The 25,048-nt window shown below is 43.3% G+C and overlaps 3 protein-coding genes across 3 annotated transcripts in view; 1 reads left to right on the top strand and 2 right to left on the bottom strand.

The window, feature by feature from the left end:
- The first annotated feature begins 657 nt into the window (after positions 1-657).
- The window catches only part of RGSL1 (regulator of G protein signaling like 1), a 163,130-nt gene continuing 138,739 nt past the window's right edge, over positions 658-25,048 (top strand). The window contains exons 1-2 of the mRNA XM_034666840.1: positions 658-904; positions 12,233-12,381. The gene's annotated coding sequence lies outside the window, so the exon portion shown is untranslated. The remainder of the gene's footprint in view (positions 905-12,232; positions 12,382-25,048) is intronic.
- LOC100466984 (transmembrane epididymal protein 1A) lies at positions 7,091-8,107 on the bottom strand. Its single transcript, XM_011225199.3, has one exon. It carries the CDS (start codon positions 7,985-7,987, stop codon positions 7,091-7,093), a length of 897 nt encoding a protein of 298 aa, XP_011223501.2. The 5' UTR covers positions 7,988-8,107.
- On the bottom strand, positions 19,605-20,514 carry LOC100467234 (transmembrane epididymal protein 1). The gene is given in 2 exon segments (XM_011225198.3): positions 19,605-19,979; positions 19,981-20,514. Coding segments are annotated over 2 exon segments (909 nt in total).

The following is a 25,048-nucleotide window of genomic DNA, read 5'->3' as shown; positions in this document are numbered from 1 at the left end:
GCTCCCAGCGGCCGGGAGCCGGGGCGGATCAGCTGATGCACGCCCGGGCCCCGCCGCCATTGGGCGAGCGGCCGAGCGGGCGCCGTCGGGGTGGGGGCGCGAGGGCCGGGAAAGAAAGAAAGGGAAAGGGCCCTGGGGGGAGGAGGCGTGTGGGGGAGGGGAGCAGAGGAAGGGCTGACCGGCGGCGCGCGGACAGGCGAGTTCCTGCCAGGAAGGACCCCGCCTGCCCGGGCTGCCGGCTCGCCTCCGCGGGCCGACCGCGGGCCTGGGGCCGTCCCCTCAGCCCCCACCCCCGGGCCCGAGCGGGGAGCCCGGCCGAGTGCCGGGTCGCCGGCCCCGCCGCCCTCGGGTTGGATAGCTTTGCAGGCGAGGCCTCTCTTTTCCGGGGTCGTAGTGCAGACCCCCAGGCTCCCTACGGACGTTCTGATCCACGGGAACGTAATTTTGCCTTTTGTTGCGAGAGACCCTCCTCGGCGCTCGAGTCTAGTTGGAGGCGCGGTGCGGGGAGCAGGGGCGGCGGTCGCGGAGGTGGAGGTGGCCGGGTGCCGAGGGGGCTGCCCGAGGTGGTCCTGGGGCGCTCCCGGCCCCCGTCGCCGTGGGCCTGGGGACCGGGGAACGGCAGTCTGCGTTCTCACATCAGTAACCAACACGCTGTGCTTAGGTCATGCCGTGGAGGGGATGCTGGCAGGCTTAGGAACGGTCAGGAGACCTGTCAGATTCCGCCTCCCCCAGACAAGTCTGTCAGCGACTCTCCTGGGCCCAGGCTTCCTCATCTGCAAATAAAGCCGTTGGAAAGAGGACCTTTAGAGCCGCCCACCAGATCAGAAATTCTGTGTGCAAAACTGTGTCCCAAGGCAGCTGAAAGAAAAGTGAGGTCTTCGCATACCCCCCTTTGAAGCCCAGGGTACGTCGAAATTTTAGAATTTTTTGAAAATAATGCTTTGTTTTGCTTTTCAAGTAACTTATTGTGTCTTCTTTTTAATCTGGAAAATTAGAATCGGTACCCCTTCCTCCTCTCAGCCTTGCTATGACGGTTGAGAAAATGCATATGTGAACACAGTCTTGAAATGGGTGCTTGTCAAAAGATGTATACTAACCATATGGTATATAGAGAGACACAACATTTGCATACACACGGTATTTTCACTGCCACCGGTGGCCTTGCTTGAGTATCTCTTTTTATTGCCTGAAGCCCACCTGATGGTGTCTAGTCTTTATTGCCCCTTTCAGGGGCCCCAGTATGTGAGACTTGGAGATTTTTCTCGTTGAAGACCAAGAAGTCAGGCTTCATTGCCTTTGGAAGAGGAAGGGAAGAAGTTTGTCCTTGTGGTTACTTTTCATACCACAAATATGGAAAAGAAATGTTGCCTGTGACCGCACACACATAACTTGGCCTCTTTGGTCAACATCCTTCCATTCCAGAGTGTGTCTGAAACTGTAGTGCTTTTAAGTGACAGATACAGCTTTCACGCCACACGGGATTTTGGTATATTTCAGACAGGTGCCATTTTGCACTGGGTACGGTTCCTTGCAAAGGGAAGAGAGAGCATCTTCAGTTGCAGTGCTGTACATTGAAGCATCGTGATGTGGTTAAAGGCTGAGCTTCAGGTCATACAAACACAGGTTCAGATCTGGGCTTCACTTCTTACCAGCTTTGTGTTAGTTTTCTTAGCCACATGAAACCACAGTTTTCTTGCCTACAGAATAGGGATAACAGTTACCTTGTATATTGTAAGGATTCCTTCTGATAGCTTATACACTAGATGAATATAGTAAACTTAGAAAGCAGTAATTATAATTATTATAGGTCAAGGTAATCCAAAGACATTGGATTCTTTCTTTCCCTCTAACAACCCATGAAGCACAACTTTCTGATTCAGTCTTGAGTTGAGGAGGGGAAGTGGGGGAGAGGAAAGGTAATGTTTTTATTTTAAAAGATGTTAGTGTTCAGGTGCCCAGCTGCCTAAGCGTAAACCAGAGCCTTCTACTGCAGTCATCTCCACCAGCTTCTGAGATGCAGGTGGCAAATATATTAGAAAATGGGACGATAAGAAGCAAATGCAGTTTTTAAAACTTACGGTATTATATTTTGCCATGTGAGGACCTGCTTCACTTGCTAGGTATCTTCACCTCCTTAAGCAACTGTCTCATCTTTCTGTCCCCCAATAGTGTCCTGAATGAGTGTTCAATAAGTGATGTTTGTTGATCACACAGAAAGGACAGCGGCACCATCAAGAAAACATGTGCTTTGAGCTGCGTTTCCGAGAATGCAAATGGATTTGCTTTGATCCATTCATGTGACCAGAGACATACTTGGTGAGGGTTAGAAATGTAATACATGACCCCTGAGACTTTCAGTAGGGAACAAAAGGCCTTGTCCTTGGTCAGCCCCATACTGACTGAAACCAGCCCAAGTAGGGCCCAAGTGAGTCTGGGGACTGATCAGGGAAGCTTTAAAGAGTATGAGGGGAAGAAAAAGCAGAAGCAGCTAACTGGTTTACCCCCAGAAACCCAGACTGTACTTTTAGAGACGTTAAAAGGAGGACTGCCTGTTCATTCAGTTTGACTTTGCTGTGTCTGGGGCCCTTTGTTCTCTTCCCCCTTCTTCCCTAAATTGCCACTCGCCCCCATTTTCCACCTTCTCCATGAAAGAGCATTAGCATGCTTGAACCGGTGAACTGTTCCATCTCTTGGTACATCGAGTATCAGAGCCGATAGGGGGTTCTATTACATGTGCTTTGAAGTCAGGTTTTTCCCTCTTAGTAGGGTAGCTATGTCCAACAAGTGAGTGGAGTGGGAGAGCAGTATTACAGGTAAACATTTTTTGTTCCAAATCTACAGAAGGGGCTGGGGACCAAAAACATCCCTTCCGTGTTGTCCTGCTGTCCTGTAATAAAGGCCTTGTCTTGGGTGGGCTTTATCTGTGAGTTCTCTCAATTTCTTTCTCTCTCTTCTAAAGGACTGATTCTCACTTGCAAGTTGTAAAGTTCTTAAACATTCTTATTTATGTATTTATTTGACTGAGAGAGAGCACCCAAGCAGGCAGAGCAGCAGGCAAAGGGAGAGGGAGAAGCAGGCTTCCCACTGAGCAGAGAGCCCAGGACCCCAGGAGCACAACCTGAACCAAACGCAGGCGATTAACCAACTGAGCCACCCAGGAGCCCTGTAAAGTTCTTAATCAAGTGATCTGGAAGTGCCTTCCCAGGGCTTGTGTGGTTGTCTTGCACTCATCATAGGCAAGATTGGGGGTAGGGCTCAAATATAATCAAACCTTCAACCATAACAGGGAGTTTGGGAAATGGAGTTTTCCCTATATTTGAATGATTTCAATAAGCATTCAACAAAACTCTTAGCTCAGGCTCAAGAAACATAGCTGAGATCCAGACTTGAGGAACACCCTGGGAACCCAACCCAGAATTGTAAACTATGCTTTTTTTTTTTTTTAAATCAATACCAGTCCTTTCCTAAAGAATAGACTATAGACATGGTATAATCTTAAAACAAAAAGAACAAAACAACAGCCTTGGAAGTTGATGTCATGACTCTTAAACAACTCTGGGGAGAAGCTACCATTGGCCAAGCTTTCCAGTTTCACTCTCCATAATTAAAGAAGGAAAGACCAGGTTACCTTAATTCAGTACCGACCACTGAACACAAAAGAATTGTTCTTTATACCCTTCCTGGTTGTTTGGTATTCTCCCATCCAAGTACTAACCAGGCCTGACCCTGCTGAGCTTCCCAGATTTGAGGAAATGGTGTGCGTCCAGGATGGTATGGCCCTAGACTGTTTGATATTCTTAAGCTCAGGTTAGGAAACTAGAAGTTCAGGTCTCAGCTATTTGTTCTTTAGCCTAATTTGAGGTTTGTTGAAGGTCCCTTGAAATCACTCAAAATACGGAACACTCCATTTCCCAAGTGTGTGTTATGACTGAAGTTTTGGGCTTGAACCCTACTCCAAATCTCGACTCCAATAGGAACCTGGGGAGCTGGGAGGAATTAAGTTCATCTTTGGAAACAACGTGGGGAAAGAAGTCCTGAGAAAATTAAAGCTGTGCACTTCTGGAACTAATCTGCACATCATTCTGCAATGAGGAGACTGGCGCCTGTAACCTGTGGTAGCTTGCTGAAGTCACCTTAGGGCAGGATTTCACAGCCAAATGCACTTGCCAGGTGCAGCTCCCTTGAGAGCCTTTTGCGTTTCCCTTCCTCCAGTCTCCTCAGGCTGCTGCGGGTACGTTCCTGGGTCACCACCTCCACAACACTGCAATCCCTCTTGTACCCACTGAGGAAAGGGCTTATTCTGCATACTTAATCATCTGTCCCCAGTTTAATTATTTCATGAATCTGGGATTTTCGTAGATGAATCTTGTTCCTTATTCTCTATGTATGGATATCTTTTGTTCTCTAGGTTGGTTGGAACATTAGTGAAGCTTATTTTTAAAAGCTTAGGAAATTTAGCATTGTGGTTAAAAAAATTGCTTGGACCAGAGTGTGTCCTTTAGTGGGTACTTTCCCCAGAGATAGCCTCAACTGATTCCACAGTCCTGCCTCCCTACCCTCTATCCCATTAGTTGATTTGAATCCCTGTTTACTTCGTATTCACGTGCCAAATTTTAATGGGAAACAAACAACCCTGGGATGTGTTCTGGGGATGCTTGCTTGGGCAATACATAGACTTAGTTCCTTATTTTTCCTGACCTCCTTTCCCCTCCCCCCACTTCTTTTAAACCAGTTCGGAGGAGACTTGTTTACCAGGTTGGAGAGCCAGAGGCTTGGCTCGGGCGGTGTGATCGTAGCGCCCTCTGGTGTAATTTTGTGAGAATCTCCCCGAAGCTTAAGAGTGGGAATTTTTTTTTCTGACTTTTTTTTTTCTGACTGGCCTTGGAGGGGAGGACCTTGGTGTTATTATCTCAAATATAGTAAATTAATAACATTCAAGTTTATTACCTACACTGGATATCTAAGAGATACTATGTTGGGATTACCAACTGATTACCAGAGGTTTGTTTATTATTATAAAATTAGGCTTCAAATAACTAGGGAAGAGCAGATTAAGAGTGTTTGGTACTTTTTCCTCATCTCCCACCACTGTGTGCAAGAGGTAAAGAGAGAAGGACATCTACCAAGAAGAGTCTAGAACCCAAGAGTTAAGGGAGAAATGGCGAGGATCAGAAAACGTGGTTACAAACAAGTCTTATCCTCAGCCCTCACTCGGATCTGAGCCCAGAAATTTAAGACCCAGCCAGAAGTTGAGAGTCTGCCAGATTCTCACTCCCAGGGGAGGCCGGGCTGGGGGGATTGGGTGGTGGACAGAAATCTGACAAAGACACGCCCTTTATGGGGACGTCTGGAGTATTTACATAGTGCCACTCATTCCAGGTGGGCCTTCTGGGTGACCATTTTTCTTCCTTCCTCCCTTTTTCCCTTCTTTCTTTTTTAAAACAATTTCAGTTTGAGTATCACTTCCTTCACTGTTGCTATTAGCAAAGTCACTGTGGCCCAGGGGACACAGCCACTGGCCTGAGTCAGACACACCTGTACTTGAATTCCTCTCTTGCCTTGTACCGGCTCTAAGACGCGGGTAAGTCAACCTGCTGGGTCTCAGTTTTCAGAAGTTCCTTATAGAAACACTTTGGAGGATTAAAAAGCAATAACAGAGTAAACAATTTAGAAATAAGCTGGTGGATTTTGTTATCCCAGGAACAAGGAAGAGAGTGGGCCCATTACTAAGGAGATGACTCAGGCTTTAGGACTTTTGGTGTTTCCCGGAGGTTCACAGAGCCCTGGACCTGTCCTGAAAAACATTTAGAAGGAACCGGGGTAGGCGGAGATTCTGGAAGCAAATAAGCCCTTATTAAGCATTACCTATGCTACATATTTGGTGCATATATAGGAAGTTATGTAACTTGGATCTGGCAAAGTTCCTACCTTTTAGGAGTCTTAAGGTGGTGAGAAAAACCTCCCCAAAAGAAATGATTTCAGAGACAGTATAAAGCACAGTGTATCAGCTGTATGAACAATTTAAAGTGGATTTCGTATAAGCACCTCAGAGTTCCAGAACAAAGGAGTTAGTAAGAGTTCTTGGAGAAGGCCTCTTTGGGGGTGCTCAGTGGGATGAGGGTGAAGGTGGGTTTTATGCTGGGTACCAGATAACATGGTAAACGTGATTGTCTGATGGCTTTCTGTGAGATGCAAGGGAGTGAAATTTACAAAGACGCAAGGATACAATCCAGGATTACACGGGTACCAGATAACATGGTAAACGTGATTGTCTGATGGCTTTCTGTGAGATGCAAGGGAGTGAAATTTACAAAGACGCAAGGATACAATCCAGGAAATTACACGGGTAGAGGTGGTGGTTGTGAAATAGATAAACTTTGACTGGAACAGGGGTAATAAAATAGGAACTTGAAGAAGTACCAAGCATTTGAATTCTATATATTTGAATTCTGGACATCTGAAGTGTTACTAAATTAAAGCATTTATAAAGTCTCACTTTATTAATTTGGATTTGAAATGAAGGCAATCCTTAAAAGTAGGAGGGGGATACAAAGCACACTTTCAATCACTATAAATGAATTCCAAATTGTTTATATTACTTCCACATGGTGGTGCAACTTTGGTAAGCAAACTGAAGTACCCACTTTCTTTTATCAGGATGAGGCTTGAATGATTCCAGTTTTGAATTGTGAGAAATCATTATACTCTCAGGTGAAAGGCAATCACCTGTACCTGGAGAAGTAGGTGGTGATGGAATGACTGGTGGACTTTGATCTCCTCCCATTGAAATCCTCCCTTCTATTGCATCTTCTGTCCCCCATGGCTTTTCTTGCACACTCACCTACTTCCCTGGTGTTCTCCCCACCACCCCACCAATCCCATCAGCATCCCTTTCTCAGGCTCCTCTCTCCTCATCTCCTCAGCAATTAGACATTCAAGGACAGGAGATGTACCAGCAGATGGAGACCAACTGTGCTCCTTCGTGGCCATTACCTTCACTGGGGACCAAAAAGGGTACAGTGCACGTGTCCGAGAGAACCTGCGAGGAGAAAGGTGGGTGGACTATGTGCCAGGCATTCTAGGCCCTGTCTCAGGAAGAGCTTTTTGAAAGGAGAAGAGCCTGGTCTTCTTTCTCGGACTGCTCCACTCCCTGCAGCAATTTGTAGAGGGATCCCTTGTGATGTGGGGCTTCTTTGGATCCCCTCAGCTTCAAGCTGGGACAGTAACGACGATACCAAAGGGAAGAGATGCCATAGATTCCCAGCAGACACAAAGCATTGATCATCACATGCCAACAGAAGAAGGTGGTGACAAACATGATGTCGCTGATGTCATCATCCTGCCATGGGTAGCCAGTGACTGGCTTGTACAGAATAAAGCCCGCCTGTATCAGCCAGGAGCCCATCATCAGAAACAGAAAAGTCTCAATCAGCAAGAGGTGAAATGTGTCAGGAGTCCACAGCTCTATAGTCAACACCAGCATCAATAGGAACACCACCAAGATGAGCAGACAGTGTGTCTGAAGCTCTATCCCTGTTGAGTCCTGGGCATGTGATGTCAACAGCAGCAGGAGCACGTAGAAGGTCAGGGCCAGGGTGCATTTTTCTAGAAGCACACACCTCCGAGGCAGCAAGTTCTTGCTCATGACATCTACACAGCCATTGAGGGTGAGGAGGATGAACATGGTGAGGTGCTGCCACTGTTTGGGGTACATAAATCTCGGTGGCAACTCTCTGTTCATCAGTATCAATCCTCCTTTAATGCAACTGATCTCGTAAGCTATCAAGATGGAGCCAGTCACCATCTTCAGCAAACCTCCGTAGGATATTTTCCACAGCCTGGCCCATCTTCCCTCCTTCCTAGGATGGCATGAACGATCCAGGAGAGAGTCTTTGAATATCACAGCTTTGGAGACTACTATTGCCTGATACAGTGCATATAAGATTAGAAATAATCCTGGGTACACATGACCAATAAAGGTTCCCATTGGACTACAGATCTGTCTAACAAAGGAGAGAAGAGCAAAGTATGGGCAAGTCCACACCTTCTGGGACCACTTTAAGGTCTGGCCTTTGGAAAGAATTGCCTTCCACCCACTTTTATCATCTCACCCCACCCACTGCTCTCCCACAGAGGAAATGTTTCTTGAAACAAGCCTACGCCTGTGGTGGAGTAAAGCCTCATTGTTCCATTCCATTCTGGTACATTGGGAACTAACTGACTTCTGCCAAAGAAGAATGCTTGTGAATGTGCTTTTAGAGGCTCCTTTCTGTGGCCCTTGCGGTACTTCTGTGCACACCTGTCCCTTTCTCCCATGACTTCCTGCCCCTTGTGCTGCCCAGCACTCAAACAAGGAAAGAGGGGCATGGATTAGGGGTAGGTGTTGCTGTGCTATCCTGAGGTAGACTGGCCATTCAGATATAGCTTTGCTCCAGTTGTAAGGTTTTTTTTTTTCTGAACACCTATATTTACAAACATTTGGGTATGTGACCATATAATACACACCTAGCGTCAATCTGGCTTTCCTATTCTTTTATAGACACATTCTAAAGATCCCCAAGAAATCTCCCTTCATCTCCTCCTCTTACTTCACATATCCATCTTTGCCCCTACCCCTACCTCAGCATCTCAACTGGCCAATAAATGGATCCAAAAAGCTACCTTTTCACAATTGATTTTCAGGGGCTGTGGTGGTTTTGTAGTGTGTCAACCTCACTAAGCTTAAGCCATATTTCCTAGAATTTCCTTCTTCAGATGGTTCCAGGTTGGGTTGGGTACAAGAAAAATTTACGTGAACATCTGAAGGTGGAAGAGCAGCGGCAACCTGAGCACTCTGAAGGTGTAGGATGCCAGGAGCCACTGTAGCTCATGCATTCTGTTCTTGAGCCAGGGGCTCATCTCAGCCTAGGCAGCACCCAGCCTATAGCTCCCTTCACTTCTCTTAGAGTCAGGGCACCAGCTTCTTCTGCAGCTCTCTTGCCATTGAAGTATTGCCATGGAAGTATGAGATGGTGAGAGGCAGACACAGGCCCCATTTTGTTCTCAGAAGTTTGGTTTGTCCTTGATCCTGCCTAACTTCATGTAGTATTCTTCCTGACTGCTGCCACATTGACCTGAAATGACCTTGGGCCTCTTTATTTAGTAGCCTTCCATAGACTTCTTCCCTACAAATCTATAAGGTCTAATATCCATAAGAAATTCATATATCACTTTGCTCCCATGATTCATCCCTAACTGATACAAGGGATTAAGATCAAATCCTTAAAATGCAGATACTGTTGAGTGAATGACTCCAGTGAGTTGGTGTCGGACATTTTATTTGAATGTGACTTAGCCCATCAGCTTCATTTATCTGTTACTCCACTAGTGTCTAATGCATCTCAGAAGACAGATTCCTAGGTATTGGGTAATAGGCAGCTGAGTATAAAGCAGAGAGGATGGGGGAAAAATAATGAAAATGAAGCAGAGAGGATGGTGGAGAAAAAAGATACAGGGAATGTGAGGCATGCCCTGGGCCCACACATGGTTTGGGGTTTATTGCAGTAGGTACTGAAATAGAGGAGTTTTTCCGGGCATGGCAATTGTGCTACAGGGGAAGGAAGTTTATCACTCAGCATGAACCATGCTGACATCACAGTCTTCTGCGTAATCGCCGGTCCTCATAGTACAAGCAATGCCAGGGGGGCAGAGAGGCAGCACTTGTATGCCAACAGTGCCCCTAGAAGAGAGGAGGAGAATTTACCCCAGGTCATAGCACTGTCTCTGAGCCCTCACTCCTATCCATCCAAGGAACTTCTTCTCAAGTTCACTTAATTCCAGAAAAATTAAATCTCTCTCTGCCCTTGAGGATGACAATAATTCAGATTGCTTCCTATTGAGAGATTCAGTGAGGTTAAGATTTGAGTGTGAAGGCAAGTTGGAAAAAAGAATCTTAATTCTGCTTTATGAAGGAATTTGCTTATTTTGAAATTTAGTTTTAGGTGGTTTTTTGTTTTTTGTTTTTTGTTTTTGAGAGTATGTGAGTGGGGATGGAGGAATGGCATAGGGAGAGGGGAGAGAATCTTAAGCAGGCTCCACACCCAGTGTGAAGCCCGATGGGGGGCTTGATCTTAGGACCCTGAGTCAGACGTTTAACTGACCAAGCCACCCAGGCACCCCAGGTGGGGTTTTTTTTTTTCAATTAATGTATAGTCATTGTAGAAAAATCGGGTAAATATATAAGCAAAAAGAACATTAAAAATCATCTTTAATCCTGTAATCTGGAGGTGACCATTGCCACCATTGAGGTATTGAAATGCAGTTTTAAGAAGGCAGCAAAAAATGAATCAAACAGAATTCATAAATCTGGGTTCTAATTCCAGTTCTCCCTTTATTTGCTGAATGTCATACCTCTTATCTGAAAAAATTGAGTGTTGAACTTAACTTTCTATTGAAGTGAAAATAAAATAGCATGAATATTGTTGCATCGAAGTGAGCATATTTATCCCCCGTTTGTATCTTCCCTTTGGTGAAGTATCAAAATGCTTGAAGAGCACAGTAGAGCTCAATGCTCAGAGCAGGGAGATTGAAAGGGAAAATCTGAGTGACTCTTCTAAATGAGTCAGGGAGGAGAGGACCCCAGGGATTCTCTTTGGTGTTTTGGACTTGTTCTGGGAGAAGCACAGGGTTCTGCCCTAAGTAATAGTAGGGCTGGGCTGGGTTGGGGGGGGTGCATTGTCTACAGGCCCCAGGGAGCTGCATTTAGTCACTTTGAATGTTGCTCCTCATACTTCAAGGCTGTGGTCCATATGAGGTGAGGGCAGCAGGGTTCACTCCAGCTCCCACACTCATCTCCCCAGTTGTTTCTGGCAGCTGTGAGCTGGTTGCTAGTGGTCAGGGGAGGAGGGAGATGAGCAGCACTGACCCAACAGCAATGCCAGGTTGGAAGTGGCACGTATGAGGACAAGTAGCTCTACTTAACATCCCATCTGGGATGCTCAGGCACCCACCTTGGCCAGGCACCAGCACTGCATGTTGGTCATTAAAACACGAACATACTGACCCCAGGCTTTGAAGATAGGAATCACCCGTTCCAAAGCAGGCACAGCCCACAAGTAGCTGAGAAGGAAACCGAGGGTGGTGAATGATTAGCAAAACTGGCAGACAGCCCCAAAGTCTGTGGACCGTGAGTGCCCGGACAGCTGTTTCATGAGGGAACTCCACTTGACCACAGGAGCCCCTGGAGGTCCTTCATGTCCTGGCTGCTCCACACTGAGATGCCCCTCAGACGCACCTTCCCACCACCCTCCCACATGTCTGGCATGAAATGCTAGAATGAGCATGAAATGCTAGAATGAGCAAAAAGGTCTTTAGGAATTCAGTAAATGAGAATTTGCTACTGCTGTGGATTCTGCTGAGTATAACAGGGCATATAAAAAAGTATATGACATAGTTCTTACCCTCAAAGAGCTTACAATTTGGTTGAAGGCATACACCTCTGCATACACACACACACACACACACACACACACACACACCAGACATTAGAAACTATTTGGACTACCTCTGTTCCATAGAAATCAAATATTACATGTAATTTTACATTTTCTAACAGCACATTGAAAACAAAATGGTGAAATTAATTTTAATGAGATATTATTTTTACCCAATATATCCAAAATGTTATTTCAACATGTAATTGATGTAAAAATTATAAATGAAGTATGTCAGAGTCCTCATGTCATACTAAGTCATCAAACTCCAGTGTATATTTTATACTTACAGCACATCTCAGTTCGGACAAGCCATATTACAAGCACACTATACCTGCATGTGGTTAGCGGCTACCATATTGGATTGTGCGGATTTAGACAGTATGGAATGACATGTTGAGTGAATTTTAAAGTTTAAGTGAAAATAACAGATCATGGAGGAGATAGAAGTTTGGTCAAAAATGGCATCTAGCAGGGCTCCTGGGTGGCTCAGTTGGTTAGGCGTCTGCCTTCAGCTCAGGTCATGGTCTCTGGGTTCTGGGATGGAGCCCTGCATCAGGCTTCCTGGTCAACGGGAAGCCTACTTCTCTCTCTCCCTCTGCCCCTCCCCACTGCTTGTTCTCTCTCCCTCTCAAATAAATAAATAAAATCTTTTTTAAAAATGGCATCTAGAGAACTACACTATAAACTTCTTAATAGCTGTGGGGTTTTAGTATGGTGCCTTCCAAAAGCATCTTTTAATTTATCTCCTTTCTGTTCAGGAGGGGTGTCATCATCGTCATCATCAACGAAGGATGATTGCAACTCACCTTGCTGCCAGGCAAAAATAAACCAAAGGAAGAAAGAAAGCCAGAGGCTGGGAAATCAAGCCAAACCACACAGGAAGTGGGTCCTTGGAAATATGCACAAGGTCAGAGATAGCCCATCTGTTGATGGGCCAAACTTTCATCTTATTTCAAATAAGGGTTATTAAGCCTGGGGTTTGTCATTGACTTACCAAAACAAGGCTCACAGAAGATGGAAAACAACATTCTAATTTCTTAGTTTGAAAGGATGTATGTACTTTGTTTCTTTTGGCACACCAGCCCATAATTTTCTTCTTTGAGTTTTTCTAAAACATGAGCTTTAGACCTCATTGCATAATTATGACTTAGGTTTCACAGTTTATGTAATTGATATCAGGTACTTTTTGATGATCACATTTCAATAGCTGCAAGTTTCTTTTTGTTCTCAAAACTTTTGGCAAGGTGGAAGTATATACTCACCTTACCTCCGTTATACCTATTTCTTCCTTTATAACTATGTGACTAACTCATACCTATGGCTGAGGACAGAACTCAAGGACCCTGAGTCTGTTTTTCCATAGATCATTTCTTTTCTACACCAGATATGTGTGCTCAAATTAGGAGTCAACCTTTGCTCTCTCTTGTTCAGAATTCTTAATTCTGTAATTTGGGCACCCCATGGTAAATTCCAAAATTTCCCGTGAGAGATACAGCTATCTGACCACTGAATACTCTTGCTCCCCTCCCACAGTGTCGGGTGTTTCTGGGACCACACTTCCCAGCCACTCAGTGACTGAGTTTGGGCCAGTGAAATGTGTGTGGAAGTGATGTACACCTCTTCAAGACAGGACCTCTAGAAACTTCCTCCTATCCTTCACCCTTTCTTTTTCCATATCTACTGGCTGATTATAGAGGACTGTGAGGCACTGGAGAAGGATCAAGTCACAAGATGGGAGGAGTCGTATTTGAAAGACCAGGTAGAAGGCTCATAAGCATGGGAGAAATAACCTTCTTTTGTGTTAAGCCAATAAGATTTAAAGGTTTATCTGTCTTAAATCAGTTAGTTAGTATACATTGTCTGCCAAGCTCCAAGAGGCCCCTGGAAGCTCATGTAAATTCAACACCCAGCCATCAACTTTGATGTGACAAACTACCTGAAGGGTTAAGTTGATTTCTCCCAACCAGTTCTCTCCTCTGCCTTCAGTATCTCAAAGTCTAGAATTATTCTCACAAGCCCTGTCCAAGCCACTGTTTCTGGAGCCCAGGAAACTAAGTTCACAAAAGCTTCCTTATGATTTATAGACAGAGAGCAAATGAACTTGATGGTCCTAAAGCTTCTCATTCTCATTAGGATCCCTGTTTCATTTTGGTTACAATCATTCAGCAATGGGCCACATATCTTCATGAGATACAGTGTTTCTAATCACTGACCAGTGCTGGATACATCTTCACCTAAAACTAATACCAACTATATTAGTTTTCTATTGCTGCATAACACATTCACATAAATTTAGGAATGTAAGCGATGCATTTATTATCTCACAGTTTCCATGGATTGGGAATCCGGAATGGGTTTGCTGAGACCTCTGCTGGGAATCTCACCAAGCTGAAATCAAGGTGTTGGCTGGGGCTATGATTCTGATCAGAGGCTCAGGGTCCTCTTGCAAGCTCACTGGTTGTTGGCAAAATTCAGCTCCTTGCAGTTCTAAGACTGAAGCTATTGTTTTCTTGCCGGCTGTCAGCCAAGAAGGCTCCCGGCATCTAGAGATTGCTCACAGTTCCTTGCCATGTGATCCCCCACAGGAAGATGACAACATGGCTGTTGGCTTTCTTTTAGGCCAACAGGGGTACATCACCTTGATGATTTACCTTCTTCTAAAGACCTCACCTGACAAAGTCAGACAATCCAGGACAATCTCTCTTTTCAGTAATTCAAACTCAAACAATTAGTAACCAATCATGGGAGTGAAAACCCTTTATATTCACTGGTCCTGTTCAAGGGGAGGAGATTGTACAGAGCATGTACGCCAGGGGCAGGAGTCATGGGCACCATCTTAGAATTCTGCTTACCACACCACCCAATCCTCCTTTCCATTCCTTATTATAAGTTGCAGTATAAATGTATACGTCTTTGTATCTTTCTCCTTAGTGCATTGCTAATCCCTGCATAGTACCTGGAAAATAGTAGCCGTTTAGGATTTTTTAATAAATTAATTTAATCCTTCAGTTGTCTTGATTGAATTTGGAAGATCCCCTTAATTTATTACTCACATGTTTACAAATTAGCCTCCTTCCTTGTATGTTCACATTTGTGAAACTCAGTTGTAGTTTTTCTCTTGTCACTATTCCAAATATCTGAGGGTGAATTGTATTTAAGGATTCTGACCTCCTGTGCAATTGCTCCACTGGTGTTTCAGACAGGGTCCCAACAGGAAATAGATGGCAACACAAATTGGTATAGTTCAAGGACAGTTTCATAAAGGTTCTTCTTATGCAGATGTCAGCAGGGTGGAAGGAGGAGACCACGAGAGATAGCTGAGTAACAGTTGGAGCTGTTCTTAACTCTAGGCCCCAAGGGACACAGAATAGGAGAAGTTCAGGTATATGCAAGGACAGTGTAGTGGGTTGAATGGTGGCCCCTAAAAAGATATCTCCAAGCCCTAACCCCCAGAACCTGTAAACATGACCTTATTTGACAAAAGGGTCTTTGCGGATATAATTAAGTTGATGGTCTTGAGATGAAATCATCTTGGTTTTAGGGTAGGCTCTAAATCTAATGACAGGAAACCTTATGAGAAAGTCTGAGGAAGACCTGAGACACAGAAGCACGCAGAAGAGAAGACAATGTAAAGTTGGAAGCAGAGATTTGAGCATGTATCTACAAGCCAAGGAATGCCAAGGACTGCCAGCAGTCATCAGAAGCTAGGGGAGAAATATGGGACAGATTCTTCCTGAGAGCTTCTAGAAGGAATTAACACCTTGAGTTTAGACTTTTGGCATCCAGAACTGTGAGAGAGTAGATTTCTGTTTTAAGCCACTAAGTTTGTGGTAATTTGTTATGGTACCCTGGGAAACTGATACCGATGGTGTCGTGGGGTCAGGGTACTACCAGCCTGAGGTGACCCCAGAAACAGAAGCTAAAAGAATAAAAACTCTAATCTCACTGTCTTATCCATCATCCTTCTGGTGCTCATCATTGACCAAATGTTGCTTGAAGCCAGAGGATAATGAGCTCAGTGATGTGCTACAGACCAGGGCAGTCTCCTGGGAGAGAGATCAGGATGGAAGTGAAAAGTGGATTTGGAGGGGGCAAGCTGAAGATATACAGCACATCTCTTTTTTGGGTTAGAAGTAGGGTAACCATAAATCCCAATGTGTCTGTAGCAGTTTGGTTTTTACCTGTTGTCCCAGTGCAAATATTAATTTTGCCTTTTCTTTCTCAAGTGTCCAGATTTGAATGATAAATTACATATGGTCACATTAGTTATAGGTTAAAATCCAATTGGATTAGTATTCAAATGGATGGAGAGTTTTCTGTAGGATATGTTAAGTGAAGTGAGTCACCACACCATCAGGAGACCATCTCTCCTGATTGTCCTGTGGTCCTGACCATTCTTGGCAGGTGTAAGGAGAAAAATTAAGACCATCTGAGGTTAACAAGAACATACCTGTCTCCAAAATCTGGATCATACACTCCGTGTTTTTTGGAGTTAGCTTTTTTCACTTCATTTTGGAGATCCTGATGTCAGGACATACAGATCTCCCCTATTCTTTTTAATTCTTATATAGTGCTCCATAGATTATTTAACAATTTCCCTACTGGTGAAAGTTTATTATTTAAAGTTCTTGATAGAAAAAAAATGCTTCAGTGACCATTCTGGAATATGCCCTTTATATAGGTATATTCTAGATACTGTATCAGAGTTCCTAGCTATAGACAATAAGAATCTATTCTGGCTAGTTTAAGAGGAAGAATTTATTTAAAAAGATAAGTTAGTTCACAAAATGGGGCGGCACTAACCCCAGAACTATGGGGCAGACCAGTATAATGACGAACATAGGTTCCTGTCTTTGCCACTACTCTTGTACAGAATAGAAACCCCATGCACAGCCAATTTCCTTACATTGCTCATTTGTGAGTTGAAGTCTTAAGTGGGCGTCTCTAACTGGTCACACTGTACTCTAGCTAGCTACAAGGGAGGCTAAGGATTAAAAATCAAAATCTACCAAAAAAGCAGGCCTGATAATGTGGAAATTGTCCAAAATGTTGGGAGGCTCTTTCAAAGATGGTGTTAGGCTTATATGACAGATGTCCACTGCAGGCAGCAAGAGTGGAATTGTTTGCTTGAAGGGTATGTACACTTTAAATTCTGGCACACTCTGCCAAACTGACCTCAAGGAAACGTAGACCATGTATGATAATTCCCTACATCTCTTTCCCTGTGTCTTCTCCAGCAATGGATAGTATTATTTCTTTAATACTTTTGACAATTTTTGACAACTTGACAGTGAAAAAAAGAACCTACTTTTTAAAAATCTGCTTTTTCTTAAATTTGGTTAGTTTCTTAAAATTGTTAGTATTAATAATTTTTTTAAAATGTTGGTTAGCCATTTGTCCTGAGACAGTCATTTCTATCTTCTGCCCATTTTTTTTAATATTAGTTTGCTTTTTTTTTGTTAATGTTTGAACACCTCCATGTATTCTGGGTATTGGATTATTTTTTTCTGTTCAATGTGTTGAAAATATTCTTCACGGTGTCCCCTTTATCTCTTTCTCTTATGTCTTTTAGTTATAGGAAATCTAAATAAAATAGGTAATCTTTTCAGAGTTTATTTTTCTCAAGAAAAATTTTCTTGTCTTTTATTTTAAAATAACCTTCAATCCCTTCAAAATATTTTTATAGTCTTGTTGCTCATGTGTAACTTTTCAGTCTATCTATAATTCTTTGTGTGTGTGTGTTGTATGAGGTAAAACTTAAGCTAGCTTGTTTGTTTGTTTTGTTTTTCCAAGTGGAGAGCCAATTATTCCTTGCATTATTTGAAGAAACCATTTTTAACATGTATTTAATTCTCCCACTACATATTTCTGTTTCTGGAGTCTCTGTTTCATTACACTATGTTGATTTAAGGCTCTATGGTGATACTAGCTTGGTCCTACACCACAGTTATAATTATTGAATACTTATAAAGTATTATAAAAGCTGGCAAAGCAATTAATTCCTCATTTTTTTCTTCTAAGAAAAAAAAAAAGACCTAGGCTCTTCTCTATGTTTCTGTCCCAGATATGTTTTAGAATAGATTTGTTGAATTCCATTAAATCACGTGGAGAATTTTTTGACTGGAAGTACATTTAATTTAAATATGTTTCTTCCAGATATGTTGCCTGGAAGATATGTTTTATGGTGTATTATGTTAGGAGAAATTCACTTATTATTAGAGATTTCGTTAGCAGTTTAGAACTGGGGCACAAATAACTTGTTAAAAACGATGAGGTGTTTGCTGTAATTCTTCATCATTTACCAGGAGTATATTAAAAAATGGCAATAAAAAAAATTGGAAGCCACCCCCCTAAAAAAACAAACAAACAAACAAACAAAAAAACAATGGGAAAGCACTCAGGAATTAGGTGTAACAGGAGAAACACGAAGGATTAGAAATACTCAAAGAAGCATGTTGTCTCAGACTCCGCTCTGACCTGTACCCAACAATGTAAGCCCCAGGCAGAAGTTCAGCAGACCATCAGCCACTCCATAACCCAAGGATCCACGGGGTAGAGATAAATCAACTCTTTAGGAGGAGGGGGTATAATTGCACTGTTCTACTCATGCACACTGGGTCTCCTCGCTGCCTACTTTCTCCCCATTTCCTTGTCTGGATCAGTCAACCCTTCCTCTGCAGAAAAGTCATCAGAGCCCAGGCAACAGAAGAAGGGACTTGACTTTCAGACCTAGCAGCTTAAGTCTCTGTCTGCCTCTGGCCAGCCATGATTCTTTGAACAAATTAGTCCGTCAGAGTCTTAGTTGTAGAAAGTTCTAAAAAGCCAGCTGGGGTACTACCTGATGCAGATATACTAAGCAATGATATACAGAGAAACTATTTCAAATAGGTCAGTGGAGTTCTTTTATACACAGACCAGGAAAAGTGGACCCACCATTCAGATGATTTGTACTTTAGACTGTAGATGCCTCTCTGAGAGTTCATGGAGCAGTCAAGCATTATATTTAGCAGAGACAGGAAACAGAGGCTCTGGAAGCCAATGAAACTTTATTGAGCATCAGTCATGTAGAGGACAATGTTATATCCTGGAATATGCAAAGCAAATTAGGTAACTAGGATATGAAAAATTCTCCACTCTTAAGGAGCTTACCTTTCAGTGAGGCAAAACTTGCCCATGAGAAACAGGACGTAGCTGAATGTATCAGAGCCATGGGCAAAATAACAGAGGAGAATTAGACGAGTTCCTGAGTTCTAGGTCAAAGGAGCAGAAGAAATTTTTCTGGAGAAGGAATTGGTGGTGGTAGCAGTGCAAGGAGATTTAACGCTGAATATAAAATAACTCTGTGTACTAAATATATGGTGGGCACTGGCTTTTTCTAAATCATACACCATATTTTTTGGCAAAGGCACAAGTGTAGCATGTAGTAAATTTGAATCTAGTAGATTGCTGGTGGGACTTCTGGTAAAAGGGTAGCTCATAAGCACCTTGCTTTGGCTAGATGAGAAGTCAGGTATAAGACATGTGATGGCATTTAATGAAAATTTGGCTTATGGAAACTTGAAAAATTGTGATATGAAAGTACCAATTCTCACCGTATGTACAAAATTTGAAATGATATGACTCTATGCAAGTTAAAAAGTATACATAAGATTCTTATCATTTCAAGAAGGTAGGATAAGTGAATTGTACCACATCTGTTTCCACATGGTATTGTCACTTTAGTTGGAAAACAGAAATACCCAACATTGTAGTTTTGTGAGAAGTCTTTATTCCTTGAGTAAAACCTGGAGAAGTAGCTGGTGATAAAATGACTGCTGGACTCTGCTCTCCTCCCATTGAAATCCTCCCTTCTATTGCATCTTCTGTCCCCCATGGCTTTTCTTGCACACTCACCTACTTCCCTGGTGCTCTCCCCACCACCCCACCAATCCCATCAGCATCCCTTTCTCAGGCTCCTCTCTCCTCATCTCCTCAGCAATTAGACATTCAAGGACAGGAGATGTACCAGCAGATGGAGACCAACTGTGCTCCTTCGTGGCCATTACCTTCACTGGGGACCAAAAAGGGTACAGTGCACGTGTCCGAGAGAACCTGCGAGGAGAAAGGTGGGTGGACTATGTGCCAGGCATTCTAGGCCCTGTCTCAGGAAGAGCTTTTTGAAAGGAGAAGAGCCTGGTCTTCTTTCTCGGACTGCTCCACTCCCTGCAGCAATTTGTAGAGGGATCCCTTGTGATGTGGGGCTTCTTTGGATCCCCTCAGCTTCAAGCTGGGCCAGTAACGACGATACCAAAGGGAAGAGATGCCATAGATTCCCAACAGACACAAAGCATTGATCATCACATGCCAACAGAAGAAGGTGGTGACAAACATGATGTCGCTGATGTCATCATCCTGCCATGGGTAGCCAGTGACTGGCTTGTACAGAATAAAGCCCACCTGTATCAGCCAGGAGCCCATCATCAGAAACAGAAAAGTCTCAATCAGCAAGAGGTGAAATGTGTCAGGAAGTCCACAGCTCTATAGTCAACACCAGCATCAATAGGAACACCACCAAGATGAGCAGACAGTGTGTCTGAAGCTCTATCCCTGTTGAGTCCTGGACATGTGATGTCAACAACAGCAGGAGCACATAGAACATCAGGGCCAGTGTGCATTTTTCTAGAAGCACACACCTCCGAGGCAGCAAGTTCTTGCTCATGACATCTACACAGCCGTTGAGGGTGAGGAGGATGAACATTGTGAGGTGCTGCCACTCTTTGGGGTACATAAATCTCAGTGCATTCTTCTTGTCCATGAGTACCATCATATCATCAAGACATAAGACCACATAAACCGTTAAGATGGAGCCAGTCACCATCTTCAGCAAACCTCCGTAGGATATTTTCCACAGCCTGGCCCATATTCCTTTATTCCTGGGGGGCCATGAAGGATAGAGGAGTGAGTCATAGACTATCATGGCCTTAAAGACCACTGAGGCCTGATACAGTCCATAATAGAAAATATATAGCCCTGGATATAAATGACCTATGAATTTTCCCATGAGATTACAGTTCTGTCTTACTACAGAGTGAGGACCAAAATTAAGGACCTCTCTTCTCTCCTCTCTGTTGTGGGCTCTTCAAGTTTTGGACTGCATATTCAGAGCTAACTTCTACCTACTTATATCATCTACCTCTGCCCACTACTCCCAGAGAGAATGCAAAGTTCTGGACAGGAGCCTATACTTTTGGTGATATGTGTCTCATTGTTCCATTCCATTCTAGTACACTGGGAACAAACTGACTTCTGCCAAAAAAAGAAAGATGAATATTTCCTAGTATGCACCTGTGAGAATATGCTCTCATGAGCTCTGTGTTTGGACTTTTTGCTTCTGGTCACACTGTCTCTCTCTCTTCCATGGCCTGCTTTCTTCTGCTCCTGTCTAGTGCTTAGAGGAGCAATAGAGAGGTACATGAACTGGAGATTACCCAGAAAAGGCCTGGGCTTTGTGCATCTTTTAAGAACCCATACTCGCGTCTTTGGCCGTATATTGAAAGCAACTATATTCTTTCCAGACATGCAAGTTTATAAACTTTTTTTGGATGTGCTTACGTATATACACATGCAGCATCTACCTAGCCTCTGTATTTTTCTGTAACAGATTTGGGGGGACCACTGAGAAAGCCCCTCCCCTGCCCCCAAATCTCTTTCTAGTAGATAGTAGATAAACTTGAAAAGCCACTTTTTGAGGCCAATTTTCGGATGTTAAGGTGTGATTTGTTCTTAAAATGGGGATATATTTAGACAAGTAGATTCAGCGAGCTACTTATATTTAATGTGAATTAGCTCATCAACTTTATTTTCAAATTATCATTTGCTCTGTGTCTAATACATACAGGGAGAAAAAGTCCTAAGCAGTAGATGATAGCCAGTTGCATCTAAGGCAATGCATCCAGGGCAAGAGTCTTCATTTAGAGGGGATGGTAGAGAGCAAGGTACAGGGACTGTGAGGCAGGCCTTTGGCACACAGTGGTTCTGGGTTTATTGCAGGAGGTATATGGAATAGGAGTTGCTCTGAGAGTGATAGGTATGTGGAGGAGGAGGAAGTTCATCATTCAACATGAAGGATGCTGACATCACAGTCTTATGCATAGTGATTTGTCATCAGAGCAGAGCAATGCTGTGGGGCAGAGAGGCAGCACCTGTATGCTAATAGCACCTCCAGTGGGGAGGAGGAGTGTTTACACCCAGGTCACAGCACTGATTCTGAGCCCTCACCACCTATCTCCCTTTCCTACACCCACTTAATATCAGAAAGAAAAAAAAGCCCAATCCATCCATGCCCTTGGGGATGAAGACCATTTCTTGATAGTGGAAGAGTGAGGATTTGAATGTAAAAGTGCTGTACAAGAGAGAGCTGAAGATTGCTTACAGAGGGACTTGACTTCCTTATTCCATTTTAATTTCAATTTTCCTTTCTTACACAAGCGTGGCATACATTGGCCAGCAATTCACTATATTCATTTCCTTTTCTTCCTTTGTGCATTGATAAACTACATTTCCTACTCTGCCTTGGTGTTAGATGTAGCCTTGCAACTGAATTCTAGCCAATGGAATATAAATGGAAATGATACAGATTACTTTCAGGTCTCACCCATAAAATCCTCCCTCACATACTCTTCCGTGTTATTTTCCTTTCTCTGGCTTTATACAGAATATCACAGCTTACTGTATGTTGTTGAGGATGGAGGAGCCCTAGGATGGAAGGAACAGGTTTCCTGGATTACTCCTCCTAGGAAACCTATACATTGTTCAGGAACACTCATTTTGGACCATAAAGTTTTTCTTGAGCAATGGAAATTTTCACATCTGTTTGCTATTGTAGCTGGAATACCCAAGCAAATGCAAAACTAACACAACCTTTATAGAAAAAAATTTGGAAAAATCCATAAGCAAAATAGACAAAAATAAGCACCTGCAGTTCCAAATCTGATGATAACCACTGTTAACATTTTGCTGTAAAATCCCAGCTTTTGGGGGAAAATGACTGGAAATTGATTCCAGAATTCCAGTCCCAGTTTTCCCCTAATTGGCTTCTGACTTCTCTATTAAAGAAAAGAAAGAACTATGGTATCTGTGTTCTCTAATTTTGGGGGGGGGGATGGAGGAGGAGGAGGAGGAAGGGAAACACTTGGAGGTTTTGCATAGAAAGGAATGATTTTGTCACCCCACAATTTTTACTTTTAGCTAGTGGTCAAAACACCCACAAAACTTCAAAGAGCTGAATGCTCAGGGAGAGGGGGTACTGAGGGAAGCCAAGAGTATGACATTGTAATAGAGTGGACTAGGGAGGAAAAATCTCTGGTACTCTCTGTGGTTCTTGCCTTGACCTGGGAAATTGTTGAGCTGCTCTGAGGGGAACTGGCTCTCAGTACAGCAAAACCCATTGTTCCACTAAGTATTTACCATCAGCAAAGAGCCTGAGTGTTTCTGAGTAGCCCAGTTCCACCTAGAATGGACTGCAGGTGTCAGAAAAGACTATTTGGGGTCACTAGTAATGTGATCAGCTCCTCAGTGCTGTGGGTTTAATGGACATAGTAGATGTTGAGGGACAAGCAGATGCCATTCATCTCCTGACCACCACAATTATCTCCCATGTTTGGCCACTCCTGACAGCTGTGAAGCAGTGGTCAGAGGAGGATGGAGATGAGCAGCACTGACCCAACGGCAATGCCAGGTTGGAAGTGGCACATATGAGGACAAGTAGCTCCACTTAACATCCCATCTGGGATGCTCAGGCACCCACCTTGGCCAGGCACCAGCACTGCATGTTGGTCATTAAAACACGAACACCCTGATCCCAGGCTTTGAAGATAGGAATCACCCGTCCCAAAGCAGACACGGCCCACAAGTAGCTGAGAAGGAAACCGAGGGTGGTGAATGATTAGCAAAACTGGCAGACAGCCCCAAAGTCTGTGGACAGTGAGTGCCTGGACAGCTATTTCATGAGGGAACTCCACTTGACCACAGGAGCCCCTGGAGGTCCTTCATGTCCTGGCTGCTCCACACTGAGATGCCCCTCAGACCTGCCCTCCCGCCCCATTCTCAAGGAACCTCAGGCACAACCGCTGCCACTTGTCTAGTATGAAATGCCAGAGTGAGCAAGAATGTCCTCAGGAAGTTAGTGAACATGAATTTACCAAATGCTGTGAAATAATCTTGTCCTCACAAAGCTTACAATATAATTAAATATGTAGTATACACAGACACACACAGAAAATATACAAATACACATTTCTTATCATTTCAGGACAGATATGGCTAAGAAACCAGGGTAGCATATGGGTTCTAGAGTGGCAGGGTCAATAGAGCGCTTGCCCCACCAGTCTCTAATGCTAAATCAAGGGCACTTATAGGAGAAGTAGGACTGGGACAGGACCGGGAAACAGGTGAGGCTGAAAACTTTGACCTCCTCAATTCCTTAGGACCCACCTTTCTGATGGAAAAAACCCTTCTTCCCACCTAAGGGAAGTCTTCATCTGCATGAACACCTTTCAATATCTGCACCAGGGAGAGTCTTGTCCAAGGGGATGCCCGTTTCTGTAGGACCCACTCCCATCACTCTTAATATCTCCATGTCCGTAACATAACTAGATCTGGATATAGCCCAGACAAGGATGTACAAGACCTAGTCTGAAGTGGGAGAGGAAACCAATACACTGAAAGAATTACAAGGCCTCACCAATCAGTATTGTCAAGAGTGTGGGGAGCATAGATGTGAATAAATTCTCAAGATGTTTGACCACGTAAAGTGAAATTGGATCACTAGTAGAGCGAGAGTTATCAATATGAGTTTACTTTCCTGAGATTTTGGTGTAAATAATCTGCTAGGTTGGCCGATTGAAACCTGGACACTCAGTGAAGTTGACATACTGGAATTTCCCTGGCAAACTCTAGAGAAGCATTGTCAAAGAGTACTTTCTGCAAAGATGGGAATTTTCTATAATCTGTCCTGTCCAATATGATAACTTCTACCCCCTGTGACTATGCAGCACTTCAAATGTGGCCAGTGCAACCGGAGAACTGAATTTTTCATTTTAATTATTTAAATGTAACTAGCCACATGTGGACAGTAGCCATTGTATTGAAAGTGCAAGTCTGTTTGGAAGTCTGAAGGCTCAGGGGAATGGCAAGGACACTTCGTTTTTTATCTAAGTCCACTCTAGCTGCATTCCACAGGTTTTGAAATGTGGAGTGCTGTCATTACCATTCACTTTTCAAATTTTACATTTTACACTTTTTACATTTTACATTTCTATTTTTATTATCTACTTAATCCAGAAGTTATCTAGGAAAACATTTTTAATTTGCAAACAAATTGCATCCTTTCTTAATTATCCTTCTTATGTTGATGTTATTTCTGCTTTTTGAAAGTATGTTGTTTTTCTTCATAAATGTCCCATGAGAAGTATTTGAATATTCTATATTCTTATTCATTTTGATATGGTATGATGACTTCTGAGATGGCTGTATTTATGGGGTTTTTTTTAAAGGTTATTTTTTTTAAGCATTTTATTTATTTATTTATTTATTTA

The sequence above is a fragment of the Ailuropoda melanoleuca genome, chromosome 8 (genome assembly GCF_002007445.2).
Source record: "Ailuropoda melanoleuca isolate Jingjing chromosome 8, ASM200744v2, whole genome shotgun sequence".
In the NCBI taxonomy this organism is placed as follows: Eukaryota; Metazoa; Chordata; class Mammalia; order Carnivora; family Ursidae; genus Ailuropoda; species Ailuropoda melanoleuca.
The sequence above is the reverse complement of the archived record's forward strand: the minus strand, read 5'-3'. Positions and strand labels throughout refer to the sequence as shown.